The sequence below is a fragment of the Ambystoma mexicanum genome, chromosome 4q, assembly GCF_040938575.1.
Source record: "Ambystoma mexicanum isolate Mex_15411 chromosome 4q, UKY_AmexF1_1, whole genome shotgun sequence".
Lineage (NCBI taxonomy): Eukaryota > Metazoa > Chordata > Amphibia > Caudata > Ambystomatidae > Ambystoma > Ambystoma mexicanum.
This window is the reverse complement of record NC_090928.1, coordinates 393,870,286-393,892,412: the sequence shown is the minus strand read 5'-3', so window position 1 is coordinate 393,892,412 and position 22,127 is coordinate 393,870,286. Positions and strand designations below refer to the sequence as shown.

Here is a 22,127-nt window from a genome sequence, read left to right as displayed (position 1 = left end):
CGTCGATGGACTCCGGGTCACCTGACACGTCTTGTACGTGGAAGACGTACAGCAAGCCACGCCCCTCTTACGACTATAAAACCACCGTCTTCTAAGGGGTTAGTTGCTGCTAATTAGCCTTACAAGCTACACGCGGTTTCGTCCGTTTCCTCTTCGTGTCTTCCTACCCGATTCCTCATCTGAACTCCTGGTTTTGACCTTTGCCTGACTTCTGGATTGCCTCGTCTCCTCCTTTATTCCTGTCGTGCTCGTCTGGTTTTGACTCGGAACACTACTGGATCCGGCCCCCTTCTGTCTCTTGCGGTACCTGTTCCTGGTTACCGCTCTGTACTCCGAACCAAATTGCTGTCTACTATCCGGATCATTTCTACAGCTACTCAGCTATACTCGTGTACTCAGGTACATTTTAATTGACTATCTCCATCTCTGCTATTGGTTACCTCTACGACTTGTTTGGATATTTGTCTTCTGTTGGATTCTGGGACATTGAGTGACTTTCCTGTGAGATTGCTCTTAAGTGCATATAAACGCTTTCCTGAAACTGCACCAACCCGGCACCAGTGCATCCCTCGTGCCGTTTGGGGTTACTTCCCTATACTAACCTTCCTGTTTGTTATTTTCTCCTGTCGTTGTCTTCAGAATCCTGGACTCCGTTTCCTCAATATATCCTTACTCAGGTCAGCTGTTATCAATTCTATATTTATAGTTGGAACCGATATTGATTTAGACCATTTCCACTCATTTGTGTTATTCCTTGTAGATCACCCCAGGGAAGCACTACTCCAATTTCTATCTAGGTAGTTGCCCAATTACTTCAACTGTTCTAATCACTTGAATAAACCTCAACACTGTCTAATATCTTTGTATTCCTTTGCAGCATTGGTATTGGCGGTGTGTGTTCTCCCCGCTCTTTTATTCAATTGACACCTCTGTCTGTCCCAACTGAAACAGCAGAGCGGTACATTGTGGAAAAGAGCCCCTCTTTGAGGAAGCCTGGGTCTTGTACTGAGGGGAGCTGGGATGGAAGGCTGAATATCGATTCTTATACCACCAACATCTCCAAGGTCACTTCTCTGCATCTTCGGCCTATTTCGGAGTGGTGAGTAACACTTTATTGAAAGTCGCTCTTGAACAGCTGCATTACCCGCGCATGTAACTAGAGAAAGTTTTGCTGCCAATATTGCAGAAGACTGGTTCATTCCTAATTTGTTGGAAAACATTACACTCTTTATGGTGAATTGCATCGGGTGTCAAAAGTTTACGGCTGGGTATACACTGAACGATTAGAGGAGTAATACCTCGACCAAATGGTCAGTTTCAGCATCCACATATCGACTATGTCAATATGCTGCAGACATGTAATGGATATAGGTATCTATTAGTGGTGGTGTGCCCCTTCTCTAGGTGGATCGAAGCGGGTCAGTGTGCACACCCGGATGCCACTTGCGCAGCAAAGATTTTAGTACGCAAAGTTTTCCTGAGGTGGAGTTTGTGCGAAGTACTAAGATCTGATAATGGTCCACATTTTGTCAATGAGCTATTCAAACAAATAGGGCTTTTATTAAGTATAAAGCACAAATTTGCTTTTGCGCATCACCCACAAGCGAACAGGCTATGTGAGAGGCTCAATGGCCTCCTCAAAGAGAGGATTGCCAAGATTAAATTGACTTTGAAAAAGTGATTGCTGTATTGCCTACCCCTGGCCTTGTATGCCCTTCAGAATAAACCAGGTTCGGACCACAACATCACCCCGCACAAACTAGTAACGGGGTGTCAAATGAGAACGCCCCTTACACCTCTGTCTAGGATCAGGTGGTGTTGCCCAGAGTGTAGCCAAAACTCTACGTGACGAGATGCATGATTATTTGACATGTATGACTACCAGTATTTCTTTCACTTCAGATCAAGTCAAGCATCGGGGGCGGGGGGAGAGGTCAAGGAACACGGAAGAAGATAATTCAGCGACCAATCCGAGTGAACTATTACCATCACCTAAGTTATATGTTGGGGACTTGATTCTGATTAAACACTTCACCATGACGTGGCATGAGCATCGATTTAATGGCCCATTCCTTGTTGAGGAAGTTTTCCTTTCTTCTGTTAAGGTTTCGGGAAGACTAGCTTGCTTGCATCTGAATGACAAAGATTTATAAAGGCGATACCCTCCCTCCCACCGTTGCTGATCCAGAAGCAAGACAAGAAGAAGAATTTCCGCATGTGCAGATCCGATAGATCGATGACTAAGAAGGCCGATGAAGCAATGATTGATGAAACACATACTTTATTTGGACTGGAATTCAATAGGCACTCCGTACATATATTTTAGCAGGAAGGCTGAGAAATTCCAGAGTATGAAATGAACTTTTAGAAATATATTGAAGCAGTGAATAATGCATCGGAAGTATGCCGAAACGTCAGTCCTTGATCAGAAATTGAAAGAGAGATTAATTTTGTGGAAAATATCTGTTTTAAATGATAAAATACATGATAACTGCCAATAATGACAGTCATCTACTTGTGTGGTTGCTATCTTTGTGTTCATATTGCAATCTTACCCTGCTCTTGTTAGAAGAGACATAATTATTCCCACTTTTTTTTTTTTTTTTACAGGGTCCTAAAAGTAGTCCAGTGATAAGAAGGCCAAAGCCAAACCCAGGAGCGCTGGTGAAAGCGGTCTGTTCCCGTCGACATAGAAAAGAAGACTGAGAAGTGGTTCTGGTGGGCGGAGGCACGGGAGCCGATGCTCCCAGGCCCGCACCGCAACGCGCGCCTCTAAATTTAAAGGGTAAAAAAAAAAATGTATGGAGAAAAAGGATCTGTCTCCAGTCCCTAGGAGGGACAGCCATGCAGTATGGAGGAAAGGGGATGGGACGCAAGAGTATGCTTTGTGTTCTGCTGTGCTCCACCCTCCTCTAGGTTCTCTTTTTAATGACTGCCCCATTCCTGATGTCCTGGTAACCGGATTTGCTTACCACACTGCCTTGTTTTATGCCTTCACTTCCATCTGAGCTCTTGTTTACTTAGTCAATCGTCCACTATTGTCTCGTCCCTTTCTGCCTCGTTTGCTTGCAGCCCTCCTTCTGTCCTCCCCTACTTTATACCCCCACAACCACCTCCACTCCCACCATTCCCCCTCCACCCCTCTTCCTCTTTCCTCTTACACCACCTGTTCTATGGTGCTTTCTGTTTCTCCTATCTTTTCAAAACTGCTTCTCTATCGACTATCCTGCTCTCCTCTCTAAGTCTGGTAGAAAGAAGTGCAAAAAGAATATCTTGGTCTCCAACCCAGGCCTCGGTATCGCTGATACCTATACCAATGCTTCCTCCAGACAGACACACACCGACATCCTCTTTGTCGTCCCCTCACAAGACCTATGGACTCTTCATACGGTCTCTGTGCTCTCTCCTTTCTCTTCTTCGCCCATTAATGGTGGCACCCGGTGGGAGGCTGTCTTGACCCCCTTCCACTCCTATCATTATCATTAATGTTTACCTGAATGGCAACGTCCTGGTCCAAGGCCCTCAGGCCAACCTTCTCCTCTTTGATAGACGCTTCCCGCCCCTCATCAATTTCCTTTCTTGTCTTGCTGATCCTTCTCTTACTTCGTCGGCTTCCTTGCCTCCCCCCTCTGTCTTCTCCTTGGCTACCTTGTCCTCTCCTCCTTCCTCTTCTGCCCCCCGTGGGCTCCTTCTACACCATCGCAAGGCTTACCTCGGATTTGTACCCCTACCTGGAAGTCTTTCAAGGTTGGCAACTTTCTCCATATTGCCACTCTCAACTCTCGCTCAGCTGTCAAACACTCCTCTGACATCTGCCGCCTCCTGGAAGAACTTAATCTAGATGTCCTCAGTCTCACCAAGACATGGTTCTAGGCCAGCTCTGTCACAAACTTTGACACTCTCCTCCCTGATGGCTACAATATCCTCTCTGTGCCCACATCCAACCGTTCCGGAAGGGGCGTAGCCTTGATCTTCCCGGAGTGGATTCCTGCCTCTGTCCTTGCTATGCAGGCCTACCCCTCTTTCAAATGCCTTGTCTGCAGACTCTCTTGCTCTCCTGGCCACTCTCTTATCATGGCTACTATCCATCAGCCAACTGGTCAGATCACCTCCTCCCTCTCTGAGTGGGTGGACCTCTCCTCCTCCCTCCAAGCCTCGACCACTCAACTCCTCCTTCTTGGAGACTAACATCCACCTGGATGCTTCCTGTCCCTCCTCTGGACTCTTTCCCAACCTCTGCGACTCTCTCTTTCTATTCTCCCCTCTGGCCCAACTCACTCTGGATGTTCTGATTTCCTCAGACCTTCCCCTCCCTATCCCCTCTCACCACTCCTCTCTCCTGGAGTGATCACTTTCTCCTTTCCTCACATCTCCCCCTCTCTAGCCCTCAGGCCAAGCCAACTCCAGCACTGCCATCTACCTTCTCGGTCATCTGACCCATGAAGCGTTTGTCAGTTGAGGCTTTTGCCGCCACTTTCTCTCCCCCATTCTCCTCCTCCGGCTGACTCACATCCTGAAACAGCCCTTTCCATGCTCCACTCTTCTATATCTGATACTCTTGATGTTCTTGCCCCAGTCATGAGGATCCGCTTGAAGCCCAAAGTCAAGTGCAACTCCTGGTATGACTCGGACCTCGTCACCCTTAAACGCAAGTGCGGGTGGCTCAGTGGCCATGGCTAGCTTCTTTTGCATCCTCTGAAAAACTGGCCTGCCGTCGGTTCCAAAGGCAATACCAGCTCTCCGTCCGCACTAAGAGAGCCCACATCGAAGCCCGCGTCTCAACGGCATCAAACAACTCGTACAAACTCTTTAAAATCTGCAAAGAGCTGTTCAATCCTGCTGCAGTCTCTACCTCTCCTGTCCCCTCTGAGGCCCTCTGTACAGCCCTGGCTTCTCATTTCATCTCTAAAACCCAGGACATCTGTCCACCCGCTCGTCCTCTCCTCTCTCTGCGGCCCCCCTGTGGCCACCTCTCCTCCCTCTTTCTTTTCCTTTCCTCTGTTCTCCCCTGACAAGGTTTCTAGACGAGTTTGATCTATGAAAATCTTGTCAAAACCGGTTCTTCTCTGTTCTTCCAAAACCATCAAGGACCACATTGACACCCTCGCTCTTGCCCTGGCTGACTTCTGCCACTACCCCTTCACCAATGTAGCCTTCCCTTTCCCCCCTGAAGCACTCTCTTATGCCCCCTCTTTTCAAAAAACCCTCAGCCGATCCCTCCTGCCCGGCTAACTATCGCCCAATCCACACCACTCCTTTCCTGGAAAAGCTGGCCATCTCCCAGTTTAATCTCCACACTTAATATGTTGGATGTCTCCATGACCATCAGTCTGGCTTGAGAGCAGCCAGAAGCATGGTAACTGCTCTCTTGAACATCCGTGAAGACCTGCTCTCTAACCTTGACTCTAATCTCCCCTCTGTCCTCATTTTAGTCGTTCTCTCTTCTGCCTTTGACACAGTCAACCATGCCATCCTGCTCAATCGTCGCCGTGATGACCTGGATATCACCGCTCGGCCCAGGCCTGGCTGACCTTGTTCCTCTGATCGACCCTCCCAGGTCCAACTTTGGTCCTTCCTTTCCTCCATCTTTCTCTCTCTACGTGTGGTGTTCCCCAGGGGTCTAACCTCTCTCGCTGGCTGTTCAACCAATACCTGGCACCTCTCGAGCACCGCATTGCCACTCTCTGCTCCAACTTTCAGTGCTATGCTGTTTACACTCAGCCTGTTTTCAGGCTCCCCTCTGCCACCTCTTCTCCTTCTCTCATTTCTGACGGTCTGTGATCCAGGAGTGGTGTGCCACCAATGATCTCTGCCTTAATGCCAGTAAGACTGAGATTCTCCTCATCAGCACACCTGCACCCTCCTTTCCTGTCACTCTCCGGACAGCCTCCCTTGGCCCTCTTCCTGCTCCCACCTGTGAGGCTAAGAACCTTGGGGTCATCTTCGACTCTACACCCTCCTTTTCTCCTCACATCTCTGACATCATCTAAGAAGTCAAACTACCAACTGCACCTCCTCAGAGGTATTCTTCCTTTTCTCTCCTTCCCCCAGAAGCTCACTGTCTATAAAGCTCCGGTTCTCCCTAGGCTGGACTACTGCAATAGCCTCTTTCTAAATCTGCCTGCTTCTACTCTCCGCCCTCAACAACTCATCCAGAACAGGACTGCGAGTCTTGTCCTTGGCCTCAAGCCCAGTGATAGGATCTCTCCAGCAGTGAAATCTTTGCATTGGCACCCAGTGGCTTCAAGGATTAAGTTCAAGATCCTCTGAATTGTCCAAAAGGCCTTCTGGGGCCTGGGTCCTCAATACCTCCAACTCTCTCTTTGTAAATAACTTCCTACTTGAGCTCTTCGCTCCTCCACCTCCAACTCCCTCAGGGTCAGTCGCTTCTCCAAGCAACAAGTTGATGGTAGATCTCTTTCTACGGCTGGGGCGTCCCTCTGGAACAGCTTCCCTGCCTCTCTGAAACTTGAGGAGAACCATCTCCAGTTCCGGAAGTACCTGAAGACATTCCTCTTTGCTTCTGCCTTCTCTCTTCCTCTCCCCTGCTGATTTTCTGTCTGATACTGCACAGGTCACCTGGCTACCCTCTGATTTCGGGCTGAGGTTCCTGCAAGCCCAGTTGCACACGCACACTGCCTCCTGGCAACCCTTGCACTTGGGTCTGTATCTGTAACCCTACAGTCCCACTACCTGCACTTTTGGACACCTGCTGGCCACACTTCGTTATTGTTTTGATCCCATGTACAGCACTGACCTCTTCCCTTTCCCCTGGCACTTTTCCCCTCCCTCCTCCCCTGCACTTGCGCAATCTCAATGTCACTTGGCCTAGTAAGATCGTTGTCTCTGTCCTCCATCTGTTCCCCCTTTTTTGTTTCGTCGATTTTTGAAACACTTGTGTATAGACGCGTTAAAAATGCCAGGCAGAGTCAAATAGAGTCTTTGGATTTAGGAGTGAGCTGCTGTCCCCTTGAGTATTTTTTTGCCTTTCATCATTTTTTGGGCGGAGACTCCTTAAAAACTGACAAGCGCCACGGAGTGGCTGCGGAGTCAAGCAGAGTCTTTGGACTCCGTGGAGGGAGAGGAGGAGTGGAGTGGAGCTTGAATTCTTATCTGCTTGCTTCAACTGGAGTTCAATGTCGAGTGAAAGTGCCCACGGGAAGCCTGCGATCGCGAGGACGCAAGCGCAGAGGAAGCGTGAGACGCCTTCAGCCAACGGTGCCGAAATAGAAGATGTCTGGCCCAGACTTCAACGGCCACAAGTAAGTTTATATCTGTCATGTTCCAGTAGAGGGCAATGTGAGACTGATAGATTACAGGATTTAAGTGACACTGATTTAAGTGACACTGAACAAACGATAAATCCTTTACCAGCTTGCAACCTCGTAAATTCTGTAAATACAGCATCTGTGGCTGATATGAATTGCGTGCAGTTTATTTGGCCACCTGTACCTCCAAACATGACTGACGTGACCGCACCCGTTAGAATACCGGCCCGTTCAGGAAATGAGCATCTAATCGAACAGACTGTGTTGCCCACTGATCCCTTGATGCCCACAAAGCCCTGCAACTGCGAGCGTTGGCGTGGCGTGTCCACAACACCCACAATGCACTAAAAGTGATCAGACAAACTACGGAAAAAAGAAAGAGACTGAAGCTGATAGTCTCTAAAGTGTGAGAAAAACCGGAAAAGCCGTTGTATGTGGATTGAAGGGCTCAAGGGCCAAAAGCACATCCAGTACATTCATTAGCCTCACCTCTGAGGCCCTAACAGTAGACCAGAATGCGTCCCCTCGAGCGCTGCAACTATGCAGTATAGACGTAGAAACCGCAGAGGCAGAAACAGAAGATTGCCAAAACGTTGCCCCTGCCCCAGCAAGCCGAACTGAACCAAACGTGAAACCCTACATTGAATTAGGTGAAGGAGTTTACCAAAGGTTTTTTTTTTAAAATCACATATTGTAGAGGCGGAATACGAGGAAGTGTTCGTCTCCCCCAAGACGCTTATATCTGGCCCTTTAGGTGGGTCCGCTGATTTCCTAGGGAGCGGTAACAAATTAGATGAACTCAGAATCCTCCGAACCCGTCCAACCCTCCAAATCGTTATTAATACAAACTCATGTGAATGACAAAGAAAATAGGCGCAACTCCTTAGAAGTTGTAAATAAACTCTTACTCTATTTGACGCAGTTAAATCGATCCCGCACGTTGCAAACTCATCCAAAATTGCAATTGGAAAATCCCAGACAAGACATCACGCAATCAGGAAAAATGTGCGACAAGACGACCTGTCAAGCAAATGAAATTAAAGAACAATGGACAAAAGGTTTACAGAAACGAAGAAGAATCAACATCAGTTTATCCCCTAAACTCAACTGTTCCCAGTCACGAAACAATAATAGAGACACTGCCCTAGAACCTGAATGCGACACTCGGACGTGGATACATAAGGAGGCGTTATCTAAAGAGGAAAGACTCATCATCTGATACTACAAACACGGAGTCATCAATTATGGAACGTCCATATCCAAAAATAAGGAGAACAAAAAATCCAAGATCACTTAAGTATCAACTGCAAGGAAAGAGGGCGAAAGACTCTATAAATGGAAGTCCTTCATTACAGGAACTGCAAACTCTAATAATGGACTCCATGTCAATATCCATTGCTCCATTTATCAAAATGTACGAGACAATACATGATAAAACTAAGGACCCGACCACGCTGGTAGCACTTATGAACTCAACATTACTAAAAATTGAAGACAAGAGCCAAGCAGGTAAAGTGCCCAAAACGAATTCAATAAAAAGATTGAAGTCTCATTAAACACTCTGATTGAACAAAAGAAGAATGATAGTATTGAAAAGAAATTGTTTGTAGAAGTGGCTCTTGAAGCGTTGGCCCTCTTTAACAATGAGTCCAGGAAAGAATGCAGAAGAGAGACCAGCAGAGGAATCAGTCAAATTAATAAAATGAAGATGTCTACATCCGTAAACTCAGACACTTCTCCCGAACAAACCAAAAACAAAATCATTGGTAAACCTAGAATAGAGAACATTGGCTGTATTGAGGAATCAAGGCCAGGAGCAATTTCTGACCGGACTAAGACAAATGACCATAAAGATGCAAATGCGCAAACAGAACACAGAGTGTCAGCAGAGACACCAAATCACAATGGGAGGACTTTGAGCATCACTGATGAAACAAGTAACCAACTCAACATTACAACATCATTAAGTACGAATGATGACAGAACTAGTCAACAATCTATCACAGCAATTCTGCCGAACATTCAAGAAAGCGACATATCCTTTAGCACGGCACTAAAACAGAGCTTAGGAAAAGAAAACCTTGTGCTCCAAGACATTCAAACACCATAAACCTCAAACGCTAACAAGCTATCTGGAGGTCAATCGAACAAAGAGTCAGAGGAGGTGATTGACATTACGAAAGATGAAGTTGGAATTTTCCAAATTTTCAAGGGGAATAAAGCAACTTCTGTAAATAACAACGAAGCAAAATCAAAACCCCAATGTTCAACTAAGAAGCTGAAAAACCAAGCTGTAAAAAACATGAGGCGAGGTAATGGAGCAAGGAAATTACTTCAAAATATACAATTGCTACATGTAACAGTTAATGGCGAAGTAAACAACACCCAAACAATTAAAACAAAAAGTCAGAAAGATGACAGCAAAACAAAAGTATCAGAAGAGGAAATAATATGTTTGGAGAACACTGTGACAAAAGAGACCGATGTGAAACTAACCAGCCCAGCCGATATCTCAGAAGAGCTCTTGAACATGTCAACTTAAGACAATGAGGCTGCGGAAACAGCTTCTGTAAATCAAATACCATTATCGGCGAGGATCACAGACACACTCCCAAAGTAAGAAGAAGCATCCCAAAATCAAGTAAGTAACAACAGTATCAGTACTGAGCAAGGAGAGAAATTAATAAAACCTTCTAGAACGTGTACCATTGTCTGTCCAACGGTGACACCCAACCTGGATTCTGAAAGAGCTACTAGCCTGGTGTTCGTGACCTTAAATGATAAATGGAAGCAGCTAGCCCGAATGAAACTAAATGAGAATCATACCACGCATGAACATAAAGAATTGCATGTCTCTTCTCAGAGAGGGGACCATGGAGAAGGCAGTACGGATGACAAAAGGCAAAAGCTAGACAAACTTTCAAATGCAACAAACTAGTCCGCTGTCCACTAGCACTAATAAGATGAAAAGATTGAGTAACATTGGAAGAAAGAAGGTGAACAATGAGGATGCGCAAATGAACCTGCACAAAAAAATCATTGAACAATAATGACAAACTAATTCTAAATCGAAACAATGTTATGAAGTTATTTCATTTAGTGCTAAGTCTCAGACTAATAACATCGGATGATCTGAAAGTTGTGGAATTCTTACAAGAAAAAAAGAAATGACCAAGTGGTACTACATCTTCACTCTAAAATAATCAGTGATACGATTATGGAAGCGGAGTCCGTTCTCATGTCACTGGGGTTGAAATGTACAGATATACTGAGAACTTAACACCATCTACTAAGGAAACATGTGGATGATCTATTGCTCCAAAACCCACAAGAAATACTCAGATTGCGGAGTACGATGAGAGCATAGAAAAAGGAAAAGATAGAATGAAAACCACCCGAACTCTCAGATCTAACACAAAAGCAGATACGATACACTATAATGTTAAGTATACCAAATCAGAGGTGACGCAGGTTCCTCCTAATAAAATCAGAGAGGAATGTAAATCATCAACTCCTGAAAGAGACCAGATCAAAATTACCATTGCAGGAGCCATAAAAGTGGACGGGTGCACCTATGATGTTGAAAGAATAGCAGAAAATCTAAACACCATGGGCAAACGGAATTTGATACCTGCCACCGTGAAACACAAAACAGAAAAATGAATGCCAACAAATGGAGGACCAAACCGATTACTCTTTTGGATTTTGGAACACAAGAGGACATTTGCACCTATTTCAATCAAATTGGTTGTACGGGTTGGATATGGCCTGACTACAGGAAGTATGGATGTGCGAATGCCCTAACATCAAGGGCTATGAAGTCGTATTAAACCCAGCTACAAAAAAGCAGAAGGGATGACCAATGGCGGGGTTACTAACCATTATAAAAATGGATACAGGATTCCGAATTGTGGACACCAAGAATCCTACCCCTTTTATTCAGATCACAACCCTCAATAAGCCAAGTGAGAAACCGGGTAATTCCGTTTCATTGAAGATAATTAACTTGTATTGGAACCACCAAGGCGTTGGCACTAGTAGAAGAGATGAGCAGATCTCCATTATAGACTACATATTTGTGTCAGAAAGTCTGCACATTCGAACTAAATCTATGAAGGTGGTCTCAATGACCCATAGTGACCACGAAATGCTCATAATGAGAATGACATCATTTGAGGGTCCAAATGGAAAGAAATGGTGGAAGTTGAACCCAATAGATGTAGAGTACGATTGGACATAGGCTGTCACTCTAATCGCAACCCAATACTATAAAGGAGGCATGCCATTGGAATATCAAAACTTACTGGCTTAAGTTTGAGGAGAAAAAGAATGGTTTAAAACACAAAAGTTTCACCCCTAAACACGCTTTTGACTTAGACGTTCTTAAGAAAAAAAGACCGATGCGTGGAGAGATTAGATCCTGCCAATATTCTATCACCATTGAATCTAAAGAAATAAAAAGTAGCCAAACAAAAGTACAAAAATTGCCTTAAAGCTCATAAGCACCTGATGGTGCAAAAAGATTCTGAATTAATGTTGATTAAACTGAAAAACAAAAATCCGGCAGAATTCTGGCACATAATTAACAGTGAACAAGCCTCGCAAACCGCAATTCAAACCAACTCGGTAACTGAGGCAGATTGGATTTTGCACTTCTCAGAAGTATACGGCTTGAAAGGGGAGACAGATAATGTGAACTTACAAGTTTTACCACAATGGGATCGAGACTTCCCCGAAGGCTACATCCTAAACGTAATCAACTTGACAAGCTCCTCCAGGGCCCTGGGGGTGGACGGACTCTCAAACCACATAATTAAGCAAAAACCTGATTTATGGGCTACCATCTGCTACACGCTATTTAAAAGAATTGCTGAACAAGGCCAGACCCCAAAGTCTTGGAAAAGTGCGATAATCGTACCGGTTTTCAAAAAAGGGAACCGTGCAAACCCAAAAGATTATCACCCTATCGCTCTTTTGGATGCAGTAGGTAAGATTTACACACCCCTTTTACAAAGAAAGCTGCGAGATTGGACAAAGCAATCCAATCACGAGGACATGAGACAAGCTGGGTTTGTGAAAGGTGCTGGTTGCTCACTTAACCTATTGATATTGAACATTTTAAAAATGGAGGCCCTAAGAACAAAGTCGAAGGTGTATCTGGCTCTCATTGACTTTTCCTATGCGTTCAACAGTATTAATCGCCAGAAATTGTGGGACAAACTGATTAATTGGAATTGTCCCCCAAGTTTACTGGCTGCAATACAAGATCTGCATACAAATACGAACATCAACATTCGATTGGACCAAAGTGGAACTCTTTCATCCAAAATAGATACATTTCGGGGGTGTTAAACAGGGGTGTCCCCTAGCAGCTATCATCTTTACATTGTTTCTGTCTGGTATTGGTGAGTCAATCAACAGCGTACATTCCTTCCCTCCGAAATTGAATACGCATGTTAGTTGGTTATTGTACGCAGATGATTTAATTCTGATGGACTCAACCCCAATTGGCCTACAAAGGAAAATAGCTGCTGTTGAACACTATGTAAAACGGAATGATCTACAAATAAATAACAAAAAATGTGAAATCCTGCAAGATTTAAGATACACAGGCAAAATCAACGGCAAAAAATTCAAATGGACCTTGGGCAAGGAAGCCTTAAATATCACAATAAGTGCAAGGTACCTGGGAATGCAAACTAAACGATAGCCCCTGGGTCGAAACCGTGAAAAGCAAATGCAAACGATTAACGTTGCAAGCATATGCTCTCAACCAAAAATACAGAAAATTCTCTTTAAAGCCTGTACTTACCTTCTATCAGCAGAAGGTAGTTCCAGCTTTGATTTACAGTGCAGAGAATGCATTTGGATGTCCCAATGACTTGTGAGCATCCCTGGAAAATATATTTTGGTCGGAAGTATTGCAATTACTGAGGGGCATGTCTACAGGATGCTTATGATATGAATTATAGTTAACATCCATCAATGCTCGAATAAGCTGGAACTTGGTATCACTGTTTTGCAAGTCTAAACGAAAGGCAAATGTCCCGAAATTTGAAATTTTAATGGCCATGAAGCCAGTAATTCCAACTCTATTTTAGCAAGTTGGAATTTCCGCTGCAAAGAAATTTTAAAGGAATATGACATTGATATAGACATGCTACACAAAATCCCAAACTTGGCAAAAAGGAAAATGTGGCAACAGGACTGGCACTCAACTGAAGAACAGCGCCGTCAAACCAGCAGTATGAAAGACGTCCCAAGTGAAGCTAACAACTATGGAAGGATCCACATGTATGTTATTCTTTTTCCAGATCCAAGATTGAGAGCCTTGCACCTGCGGTTTAGATTAAATGCCTTTCAGACAAAGGAAAGACTAAAGAGATGGGTGAAACAAGCAAATCTTAACCCGATGTGACTGTTCACAAGATGAAGAGACCTTGAAACATCTTGTCCTATTCTGTGGAGAACTGCGTTCAATAAGAACAAGACATTTAGGAGTTCTATTTGCAAAACAATCGACATTATGCGCAAACAATTGGTGGCAAAAGATGTTTGATGGAGTTGATAGGAAACTAATTTATGCCCTGACAAATCTGCTAAGTGACATTAAAACTAAGCTGGATTCGGAAAAGCTAGAAGATGGAAGGGAGTAATGAAAGAGGCATATGAACTTGCGAAAGAGGAAACATGCTAAATGGGTTTGTTTGACTTTGCTTTCTGTCTCCCCTCTTATTCTTTCTTTCCTTTTTTTCGGGATGCAAATTGTCAAAATTTGATGTTGCCTCCTGAATACCTACTTTTGCCTGTTATGGTTAGACGGATTTGTCTCTTCTTCTATCCTCTATCTTTTGTCTGACGCTAAGAATTGTTAAGAGTTTGGAAGCATGTCTCTCCTTTTTTTTGTTTTCTTTTAAAGGTTTATATAAACCAATAAAAATAAAAAAATAAAAATGCCATATCATAGCACCAGGAAGGCAGAGTTTGTGTGAGAGGATTTAGGACCACCATTGTAACAGAAGAACAATTAAGTTTCCTGTTTTGTTTCAAAACCATACCACGTTACCTCAGTTAAGCACAATTTCTCAAACTTCTTACTGCAACTCCTCAGAGGTACTCTGCCTATCCTCTCTTTCCCTCAGAAGCTCATTGTCTCCCAAGCTCTGGTTCTCTCTAGGTTGGACTACTGTAACAGCCTCTTTCTAAACCTACCTGGCTCTACTCTCCACACTTTACAACTCATCCAGAACAGGACTGCGAGACTTGTCCTTGGCCTCAAGCCCTGGGATCATATCTCTCCAGCTCTGAAATCCCTTCACGGGCTCAGAGTGGATGCAAGGATTACATTTAAAACCCTCTGTATTGTCCACAAGGCTTTCTGGGGCCTGGGTCTAAAATACCTTCAACTATCCCTCCGTAAATACCTCCCCTCTCGAGCCCTTCGCTCCTCTAACTCCCTCAGGGTCAGTCGTTTTTCAAAGAAACAAGCTGGGGGTGGATCTCCATCTTCGGCTTGGGCCTCTCTCTGGAACAGCCTCCCTGCCACCTTGAAACTTGAGGAGAACCATCTCCAGTTACGGAAGCACCTCAAGACCTTCCTGTTCTCTTCTGCCCCTCTTCTCCCCTGCTGATCTGTTTTCTCTCTCTGGCACAGTGCACCTGGCCACCCTCTGTCCTTCGGGCCCAGGTACCTGCCAACCCTGCTATCCTCCTGCACTGCCTCCGGGCCACCATTTGCATCGGGTCTATATCTATACCCATACAGGCCCCCACCCACTTTTCTTCTGCACTATCAAATTTCCCGTATCCGCTTAACCTAGCACTTGCCACTTGCTGGCTGCACTACCACTGTGTATCGCCTTTATTTATTTTACTTAGTATTTATTCTGTCTCTTCTATGTACCACACTTTCCACTTATCCCCCCTTTTCCCTTTCCAATGAACTTGCGTGTTCTTAATGTCACTGGGCCTAGCAAGATGGTTGTTTTGTTCTACCCTGTTCCCCTCCCTTTGTCTGGTCGCGCTCTGAAACACTTGTGTACGTGCGCAATATAAATAAAATATAACAGTAACAAAATTGCAAGACTACTTTCTGTAATTAAAAGATTTGCTTGTTACAATACCTCTGCTAATCGGTCTCCCAATGCTTTCACCATTATGCTGTTATAGTCATCACACTTGTTTTCATATTCTTTGCTCAGAACGTCAACTCCAAAACAAGCAACAGCAAACATTCCGATGTAGTCACGGACACCAGAGTTCTTTGGGGCTACAAAGTCAGACAGGCAAAAGTATGGATCTGTGCATGAGGAATCTTTTTCCGCCTACAATAGAATTAAAAACAGACAGTTCAAAGCCAATCCCTCATTCAATTAATGTTTCCTAGAGCACAAATCTATTTCTGACATACACTTGATTTAACATCTGCATGACAATGTGTTACCTCCATGACTGCCGCCAGACACTCCTATTTGTAATATAAAAAAAACACTGGAAACATTAAGAAACAAAGATGTACAGCAAACATTATTTCAGACTTATTTCTGTACTATTTACACTAACATCTACACATTCATGCAAATGATTCAGCCAAAATCAGAATCAAATTAGGGTATATTTTTTAAGTATTAACTGGGTTCCAGGCTACCTTATTTACAGGAGGAACAATGCTATTTTGATCACAAAAGAACATACAATAGATAAGAAATCAGATTTGACGGGAAGCAGTGAGCTTCTTACAATATGAGTTTGAGGGACATTCTGACCAGGTTGTGGAGGGGAGTAAATGGAACAGTCACCTGGGACAATACATAAGTAGACATACATAGATTAAGGACAATGAACATTGGACATTTTTAAGTGTAGGTAGGCGGTACAGCCAGCTGTGTTCAGGATGTGACCATGATGGGTGAAGTGCTAGAGGGAAGGCAGAGAAAGTAAGATACAGAGGCAGATTAGAGGCGAGGGAACAATGTTAGCTAGCAGGCATATGAGAAGTAGGTTGAAGGTAAATCGGAGGGGAGGACGTAGGCTTTTAGTTTTGAACAAATCTGTGTGGATGGTTTCTCGCATGTCAGTGGAAGATAATTCCATGCAAGTCGAGCAAGAAGAGAGAAGGAGCGGAAGTGAGAGGAAGCAAAGGGAGTGTGAGGAGCCACAAGGGTAGTCAAGGAAGCAGATTGGAGATTACGAGCAGGCTTGTGGAGGAGGATAGATACAGTGGTGCCTTAGCGTGGATATATTTGTTAACCAGGAGACATTTACCTCTGACCCTGTTTTGTATAGTCAGCCATCCAGCATGGCGACGGTACGAGGAAGTAGGTGTGAAGTGAGAAAGTTCAAAGAGTCCTGGTAGTGAAGTTAATGATCTTATCAAGAGGACAGAAAGCATAGTTGGGGAGGCCAAAGAAGATGCTGGCACAGTATTCAAGTTTAGAGAGGACAACAGTGTTTATGAGATGCTTGGTGGTGTTGAAAAGAAGGAGGTGCCTGATTTTCCTAATATTTAGGAGGTTAAGACTAACTGCTATTCCAGTTTGGAGATGAAAGTAGAGGTCTGAGAAGGGTCAGATATGACACTGAGGTTTCTAGCTGGAGAAGAGTAGGTGAGAGTGCCAGGTGGGAACTGGATAGGCAGAGGAAGAGATCAGAGAGCTTTTGGTAGGGAAGTAGAGCACCTCTTTTTGGTAGAGTTTAACATCAGAGAGTGCAAAGCCATTCAATATTTAATGGCAGAGAGTTTGAAATTTTGATAAGAGATCAGAGGAGAGTTCAGGAAAAAAGAAGATGATTTGGGTGTCATCCGTGAAGAGTTGATACGAGAACCCAAAGAAGGAGATTAGTGCCCCAAGAGCAGAGGTCAGTGTAAAGAGGAGTGGACCGAAGACAGAGTCTTGTAGAACACCAACAGTTAAAGGAGAGAGTTGAGAGGTGTTGTTGCTCCAGGTGACAGAGAACTGGTGAGGTGCAAGGTAAGATTCAATCCAGGCAAGGGTTTCATAGCGAATCCCAAGAAGTATTAATAAGATCAGAGTGATCAACAGTGTCAAAGGCAGCAGACAGGTCAAGTAGAATTAGGATAGAGGATAGGTTGGAGTGCTTAGCAGAGGCGATGAAGTTGGACACATTCATGAGAGTGGTTTCCGTGGAGTGACAGAAGCAGAAACCTGCTTGTAGGGGGTCTCGAAGGTTGCGTATGTCTACAAAACTGGTAAGATTTTTTAACCCAACCCTTTCAAGCACTTTAGAGTAGTGTTGAAGGAAAGACACAGGGCGAAAGTTAGCCAGTAGGTTCAGGTCAGCCCCTTGCTTTTTTAAGAGAGGGATGACCGTGGCTGTTCTGAAAACAAGAGGAAAACCAAGCAGAGTCGAAGGACAGGTTGAATAGATGAGGCCACCAAGGGGCAATAGGCTCGACTAGCCGAGGAGCAAGATGGTCTGATGGGGCACAAAAGGGGCTAGCCTTCATCAGTATAGATAGCACTTGCTCAGTATTAGTGTGACTAAAGTGGGGGGGAGAGAGGCAGAGGATGGTCAAGTAGGTGGAGTGTAAATTGTAGGAGGATGGTAAAGAGAGTGTCTCTAATTTTGGAACTTTTAGCAGCAAACTATTCAGCTAAGTCATTAGCTGTGAGAGTTGTGATGAATCCAGTGAGATCATCACTAGAAACCCAGGATGAGCACCCTCTCCTGTGGCCAGTGGAAGGCAGCCGCTACACGATCCTGACCCTGGGGGTGGTTTCACGTGGGAGGATTACGAGGGAGGCGACTTGTGACGGGGGACCGCAGGGAACTCTCCTTATTTCACAATCCCCGATAATTAATGTCCCATCCCCTTGCCTCCATCCTTGTGGGTGACTCCCCCGAAGAAGAACATAGGGTGGAGCTGTAATAACCTGCCTCATATCTAGGACAAAGCAGAAAGGTTATTCAGAACCGCCTGACTAAACTCTGCATCGTGCCTGGAGCTGGTATCCAGTGAGTAGTGCTTACAGAAGGCCCAAGTAGCCTTGCTGATGACATCCCGAGAAGCATGTCTCTGAAACGCGACGGCCGTGGCCTTGGCTCTGACCGCATGGCATGAATCCCCACAGGAAGAGGTCTGCCCATGGCCGTGTATGCCTCCGAAATGGCCTGGACCACCCAACGTGCGATGGAAGCATTGGAAGCCTGAAAGCTGGGGGAGGAGATCCCAAAGGTCACAAACAATGCCTCAGACGTCCTGAAGGATTACATCAAAGAGAGATAAAACTTGAGGACCCGCTTGAAGTCCAAGGACAAGTACAAGTACCTATGACTGCAGCTTTGGGAAGAACACCGGCAGGCAGATCTGATTCAGATGGAATGGAGAGACTACCTTGGTCAAGAAGATTGGGTGAATGCGCAAGATGACCTTGTCGTCGTGAAATGTGGTGAAGGGCTTGCATGAGGACAACGCCTGCAGCTCACGAATCCTGCGTGCAGAGGTGAGAGTCACCATTAAAACTGTCTTTAGTGTCACCAATCAGATGTCCACAGAGGCCATCGGCTCGAAAGACTTGGGCTGCAAATCTGCCAGAACAACATTTAAGCCCCAGACTTGGTGCAGCATATGCACTGGCGGAAAAAGCCTAGACAGCCCTTTAAGGTGGGCCTTAACCATCGGGTTGGCCGCAGAAAACCCATGCTCAGGGGAATTCTTGTAAGCCCCAATGGCCACCAAATAAGTGCGGCAAGTATCCACATGAACTGAAAAAGCCAGTACGTCATGCTGATGACAGGTGACAGGGTCCGGACTGTTGTCATGAGCCCAATGGCAGAACCTAGTCCATTTACTCATATACTGGGACCAAGTTGAGGGCCTTGTGGCCTGCTGAATGATGTCCCAGTTGCCATCCGAAAAATGAGCCTGTTGAAGCCTCAGCTGGTCAGGAGCCAGGTCACCAGTGCCAGCTTGGCCGGGTCTGGATGTTACACCACCCCGCCCTGCTGGGTCAGGAATCCCCTGCTGCGGATCAGAAGGTGGAAACCTGGGAGCACAACTGCAATAGATCTGAAAATCAGGGTCTCGCAGGCCAGTGGGGGGCTGCCAGAAAGATGTTGCAACCCACCGATGCCTGAAAATTACAGAGGGTCTGTTGGAGCAGAGTGGTAGGTGGGAACGCATAACACCTGCGGCTGTGCCAACAGATCTGGAAGGCTTCTCCCAGAGACCCCTGACCCCGTCCTGCCCATGAAACAGACTAGGGGCACTTGAAACTCAGAGGGGATGCAAAGAAATCCAGGTCTGTGAACCCCCAATGCTGGAACAGGGGCAACAAGGAGACAGTGTGCAACTCCCACTCGTAGGTGTTGAACTCCAAGCGGCTCAGCTAGTCAGCTTCTGCATTGCTGTTCCCACGGGAGGTGGACTGTTGAAATGCAAACTCCCTCCGTCAGGGCCCATTCCCAGATCGATACCCCCTCCATGCAGTGGGGTGTGGGGGACACGGTGCCACCCTGCTTGCGCAGGTAAAACATCGTAGTACAATTGTCCGTCCTGACCAGTACAGACGGTTGTATACAAATTGACTGAGTTACAATTGTCCGGATGACAATTGACCTTTTGCACAATTGACCGAATTTTAAAGGTCAATTAGTACATATATGCGGGGGGAAACCCCCCGCAGCCCCCACCCAAACCCTTTGTATTATTTATAATACGAAACCAACCCACTACATATATATAAAAAAATAAAAGGTCAATTGTGCTAAAGGTCAATTAGGACCATTAAAATTCGACCAATTAGGTCATTCGGTCAAACGTATTCGGTCAATTTGGGTAATACCGTACAGACCTGTCCCTGATAAGGGGCAAAAAACGCCTTATGGGTCAGGCCCACTGCCCAGAGCTCAAGCAGATTAATATGCAGAAGGGCTTCCATCCTGGACGATGCGCCATGAACCGCATACCTCTCCAGAGTAGCCCCCCCAGCCCAAAAGAGAGGCGTCCGTCGTCACTACCAGGGTAGGGTACGGTCAGGTGAAGGGGGCTCCCACTGAAACATTGCCATACATCATCCACCAGCAAAGATCGGGCAGTAGGAGCAGTGGTATTAGGATTCTGTCCGACTGAGACCCTGTCTTCTGATCCCAATTGGCCGCCAGATAGAGCTGGCGCCGCCTCATCTTGAGGCGCGCGTGTACAGTGAGCACGCAGGAGGCCATCAGGCCCAGAATATGCTGGAACCACCATGCCGAGGTGGCAGAGTTTGCCAGAAAGTGCCCCCATGCTCCTTGAACAGGGACAGGAGCCACTCCGGCCCATAGTGTCCCAACGCATCCCTAGGAAGACCAGATACTGAGATGGGCACAACTGTGACTTCCTCTGGTTGAGGGAGAACCCCAGCTGATGAAGGATATCCACTAATCTCTGGCAGGAGTGCAACACCCCCTCGCGTGACCTCACACTCACAAGCCAGTCACCCAAATAAGGGTACAGATGATGGCCCTCCAAGCGTAGAAGCCCCGCCACTGTGCTCATCAACTTCGTGAAGACATGAGGGGCCGAGTTCAGGCCAAAGGGAAGCACCTTGTACTGAAAGTGGTACGACATAATGGTGAACCGCAGAAACTTACGATGCAGTTGGTAGATGGGTACATGCAGGTACGCATCCTTGAGCTCCAGGGAACACATCCAGTCCCCTGCACACAGACTCTGCTATGTGCGCAGGAGTAATCATCTTGAAGCGTTCCAGCGGTAAAGACAGATTTAGAAATGACAGGTCCAGGACAACCCTCAGGCCAGGCTGGTTGTTGTTCATGGGAACCGCAAAAATCCTGGAATAGTACCTGGAGCCCCTGTCCGAAAGAGGAACCGGTTCTATCGCATGCATCTCCAAGAGCGAAAGGACCTCCCGTAAAATAGACGGGGACCAGACCTGACGAAGTCGAGAGGATGGTGAAGGCCAAGGAAGACTGAAGCCCGTGGAGACTACGGATAGGATCCACAGGTTGCTAAAAAGACGCTTCCAGGTGTCATGGAAAAGAGCCAAACGGCCCCCCACAGGCAAGCTGTGTTCCTCGACCTTGACATCATGGCTTCTTGGCGTCAGAGGCGGGGGAAGAGGAAGGGGAGCAGAAAAATCCATGTAAAGTCCTCTGCTGCTTCCTCCTGTTGTCGCTGGGCGACCTGTCTGATCTATGTGTACCGCGGTCCTAAAACTCCTTGAAGCCGGAGAAAGTGCAGTGTTTGAACTCGGTCCTGTCTGGGAATTCAGCCCAGGTTTTGTCAGGATAGCCAAGGACTTGAGGGTTTGAGTGGAGGCTTTCTTCTTTGTCAACTCTTCATTGGTTGACAAATGAAAAAGTTCCACACCCTCGAAGGGCAGATCCAGGATGCGCTCCTCTACATCAGTTGAAAATTTGCAGGGTATTGGCAAATAGCCCTAGCTGAACATGCCAAGGCGAAGATGACATTCTCAACCCCAGACGGACTTTACCAGTTCAGGGTAAATCCCTTTGGATTAAAGAACGCACCTGCCACTTTTCAAAGGCTTGTGAATCATGTGCTAAATTTGATGGACGAATTCTGCTTAGCATATCTGGATGATATAGCAGTTTTCAGTGCCACCTGGGAAGAACATGTGAAACACCTGGGAATAGTATTGCAGGCACTTCAGAAGGCCCATTTGACCATAAAGGCCAATATGTGCCAGATTGGACAAGGATATGTGGTCTTCCTTGGACATGAAGTAGGTGGAGGGAGGATTCAGACTCTACCCAGTAAAGTACAAGACTGTCCTACCCCCACTACACAAACCCAAGTGAGAGCCTTCTTAAGTCTCACTGGGTATTAACAAAATTTCATGGCAGACTATGGCACCATAGCTGCCCCTCTGA

At 45.8% G+C, this 22,127-nt stretch overlaps 1 protein-coding gene across 1 annotated transcript in view; it reads right to left on the bottom strand.

Annotated features, from left to right (window-relative positions):
• MTR (5-methyltetrahydrofolate-homocysteine methyltransferase) overlaps positions 1 to 22,127 on the bottom strand; it is a 1,960,411-nt gene that overhangs the window by 184,127 nt on the left and 1,754,157 nt on the right. Inside the window, exon 30 of the mRNA XM_069607970.1 lies at positions 15,392 to 15,592. Coding sequence (XP_069464071.1) covers positions 15,392 to 15,592 — 201 coding nt within the window. The remainder of the gene's footprint in view (positions 1 to 15,391; positions 15,593 to 22,127) is intronic.